At 64.2% G+C, this 3,233-nt stretch overlaps 1 protein-coding gene across 1 annotated transcript in view; it reads right to left on the bottom strand.

The window, feature by feature from the left end:
• Positions 1 to 1,448: 1,448 nt before the first annotated feature.
• Positions 1,449 to 3,233, bottom strand: part of LFNG (LFNG O-fucosylpeptide 3-beta-N-acetylglucosaminyltransferase) — a 13,581-nt gene continuing 11,796 nt past the window's right edge. The window contains exon 9 of the mRNA XM_023532752.1: positions 1,449 to 1,500. Within this exon, the coding sequence (XP_023388520.1) occupies positions 1,449 to 1,500 (52 nt within the window). The remainder of the gene's footprint in view (positions 1,501 to 3,233) is intronic.

Genomic DNA, 3,233 nt, shown 5'->3' with positions numbered 1-3,233 from the left:
CACACTCAGAGTGGGGACATAATCTGGGCCACCTCCAAAGGCCTGGTCCCTCCTAGCAACGCACCGAGCGCCTTCTCCGTGTCCAGCCCTGGGCTCAGGTGTGGTGTGGGGAGGGGTCACCTCCAAGAACACTCATTAGGCTGGGGCTGGGGTGGGCAGACGGGGCTGGGGTGGGCAGATGGGGCTGGCCAGCCAGTCTGGCTGACAAAAGGCTGAGGCCGGCCCCAGCCACCCACTCCCCTTCTGAGCCCAGGCCCAGAGAGGGCGAGACTGGCCCTCGCACCCGAGGAAGGCCCTGGCAGCTGCTGCCGGTGGGGCCGTGTGGGCGAGGGGCCTGGAGACCTGAGCTGCCTCCCACCCCTAGCCTTGCAGGCCCCCTGATCTGATGGGTGCCTCCTCCACACCTTTGCCCGGGCTGCGCTGGGACCTGGAGCACCCTCCTCCGCCCACAGCACCTCTGCAGAGTCTTCCTGCTCCAGCTCAGACACCTCTTCCAGGAAGTCGGCCATGATGGCCCAGTTGAAAGGGTTTGTTTAAACCGATGAGGGAGGGGCCCCACCTGGCCCCTCCCAGCCCTGGCCCTTGCCCGCCTGGCAGCCTGGATGGGGCGGGAGGCCCAGCACCAGCGGCCCCCAGCACGGAGGTTTTACCTTCTTTTTTTGAAAGCCCACGACTGACCAGCAGTTAGACGGGGCCAGGCAGGGGCAGGCTGGGGATGCGGAGCCTCTCCACCCGGCCACCAGCCCAGTATGTGGGCTGGGGCGGCAATGCCACCAGAGCGGGGTGTGGCCAGGTCACCTCCTCTATGTGCCACCTCCCGGCGGGGGTGCTCCTCGCAGTCCTGACCGAGGCGGGAGGAACAAAGCAGCTGCTGTTCCCGGGCCCCTCCCGGTCTCGCTTCCCCTTCTGAGGATGGAGAACCCCCCTCAGCTTCTCCTTTAGGGGAGGGGAAGGCCGTGGGCTGCTCTGTGACACCCCCGGGCCCCGAGCACCAGCAGCTCCGCTGCGTTTCATTTGCCCCCACTTCTCAGACGGAGAGGTTGAGGCTCTGAGGGCGAGGCCTCCTCCCGGCCCCGCTTGGTGCCCCGCAGCTCTGCCGTCCCCTCCCAGGGCCCTCGCCCTGCCCTGGGACAGTGAGGATGGCCCCAGCTCTGATGAGGCCTCCACCTGCCCGGGGCCCCACCAGCTCGGAGGAGCCGATGCCAGCTGCCAGAGGCAGTAGCGGGGCCCTGGGCCTGACTCAGGCTGCCGGCTCCTCTGACTCACCCTGGCAGGAAGGGGGCCCGCGGCCTCTGCCCACACTCGGCAGTGGCGCTGTCACTTCCCCTGCACCATGACAAGATGCGGCCGCCGCCGCCAGGCATGGCGCGCAGTGGGCGCCGAGAGATGTCTGTGTGGTGGTGGGGGCCCCCCTTCCTTCCCTGGCCCCGGTCACTGCCCATACCGCCCTAGCGGGCAGCTGCTCCGAGGCCTTCTGGAACCCACTCCGCTGACTCAGGCCTGTCCAAGGCAAGGGGCGTCAGACCCTGGCCAGCGGCCCCCAGGCCAGGGTGGCCACCAGCAAGGGCTGTGAGGAAGGGGGTCCCTCATGCCCCAGCCTGGGGGAGCTGAGTGTGTGAGCATGTGACTGGGGGGTGGCATTCTGCCCCCAGCAGGGCGGGGTGCGGGGCAGGCACTTTCAAATGAGTTTCCTTTTTCTCCACGTTTATTAGCATTTATTTGATGCTGAGGTTACTCCTGTGTCTCCGGCTTCTTCTGGGACATCTTTCTCTCCCGGGCAACCTGTCTTCTGGTTTAGGGACGAGCTGCTTTTTCTAGTGTGATTGGCTCAGTGTGGCTGGGAGTCCAGGCAGCCATTTGCCCCCTGGGGCCTGGTTACCGGCCAGCGCTCAGCGCCCTCTCTGCAGTTCTGAGCTCTCTTTTGGGGCCTCCGACCCTGCATCCAGCCCATGCAGCCTGGGATCCCTACCGACCCCACCGCTGCTAGGACAGAATGACGCCATCGCGTCTGTGAAGGGACATCCTTCAGGCACCCGGTGGCTTTTCAGATGTGCATCCTTCGATGGCCTGGGCGGTTGCATGCGCATTCTTAAAGCGGATACGAAGATGTGAACCTTTGGCTTTGCGTGATTTCGTGGGGATTTCTGGGTCAAGTGAATAGCAGACGATTCTCAGAAGCCGCCTCAGGCCACTTATAGAAAGAGGAAGCCAAATGACTTAGCTGTCTGATAAGTCGAAGCTGGGCTTAGAGTACAGTGCGGGCGTGGAATGAGGAGCCTGGAGTCCCAGGTCCACAGGGGGGCCACCACCCCGCCGCCCCGCAGGCCGGGGCCCCCAGGGAGGTCAGAAGTGGAGTGAGGAAGAGGAAGTGAGGGCTCCCCAGGCTGCTGCCGAGGGGGCGGCCAGGGACTTCCCCGCCTGGCTCCCTGTGGGGAAGAAGGGCCCCAGGAAGAGCTGTTCCCTGAAGGGAACAGGGCAGCCTGACCCCCACCTGCCCGTCCAGGCGGGCACGGGGCCCGAGCCCTGCAGAGGGGTGGCCGAGCATGGCAGGACCGGGCATGGCAGGCCCGAGGCCCGCCCGGCCTCTGAGTTTTGAGCTCTTTATTACCCCAGCTGCCTGCCCTTGGGTCTTGCCCGCTATGAGCCTCACTTTCCCCATGTGCAAAAGAAGACAGAAATGTGGCCTCTGCTGGCACATGACAGGGATGAAGCCAGGTAAGGAGGGCCCCGGCCAGGCCACAGCAAATCTCCATTCCCCCTGCCGGGCCTGGTCGGCACAGGCCGAGGTTGTAAGCCTCAGGGCCCCTCCTTGGTGGGACCTAAATCCAGTGACCTGACTGTATGGCTGTGTCCAGGGCTGTATGGCCATGTCCTGGGCTGGCTGTGCCTCCCAGGCACCTAAACGTAGCCATTTCGATCCCAAGTTCCCTTCGCAATAGTGCGCGTGAGGCTTCTCTACACACCTCCCCACACGAGAGCAAAGGGCTGAGTTCCCAGCCCCCTGGAGCCACCTCGGACGGGCCTGCAGCTCCGGCTCAACTTCCAGCCAAGACCCAGACCCCTGGGTAGCCCCAAAGAGCACCTTTATTCACAGCAAAGGACGTCACCATAGCAACCACACTGCAATCCCTGAGAACTTTTCCCTTATTGTTCACTTTCCTAACTATGTCTTTGCAGAAAGAAAAACAGAAGACACAACACACGCCCGGACCAGGTGTGCCATGCTGGGCCGG

This window comes from Pteropus vampyrus, unplaced genomic scaffold (assembly GCF_000151845.1).
Source record: "Pteropus vampyrus isolate Shadow unplaced genomic scaffold, Pvam_2.0 Scaffold90, whole genome shotgun sequence".
NCBI lineage: Eukaryota > Metazoa > Chordata > Mammalia > Chiroptera > Pteropodidae > Pteropus > Pteropus vampyrus.
The sequence above is the reverse complement of the archived record's forward strand: the minus strand, read 5'-3'. Positions and strand labels throughout refer to the sequence as shown.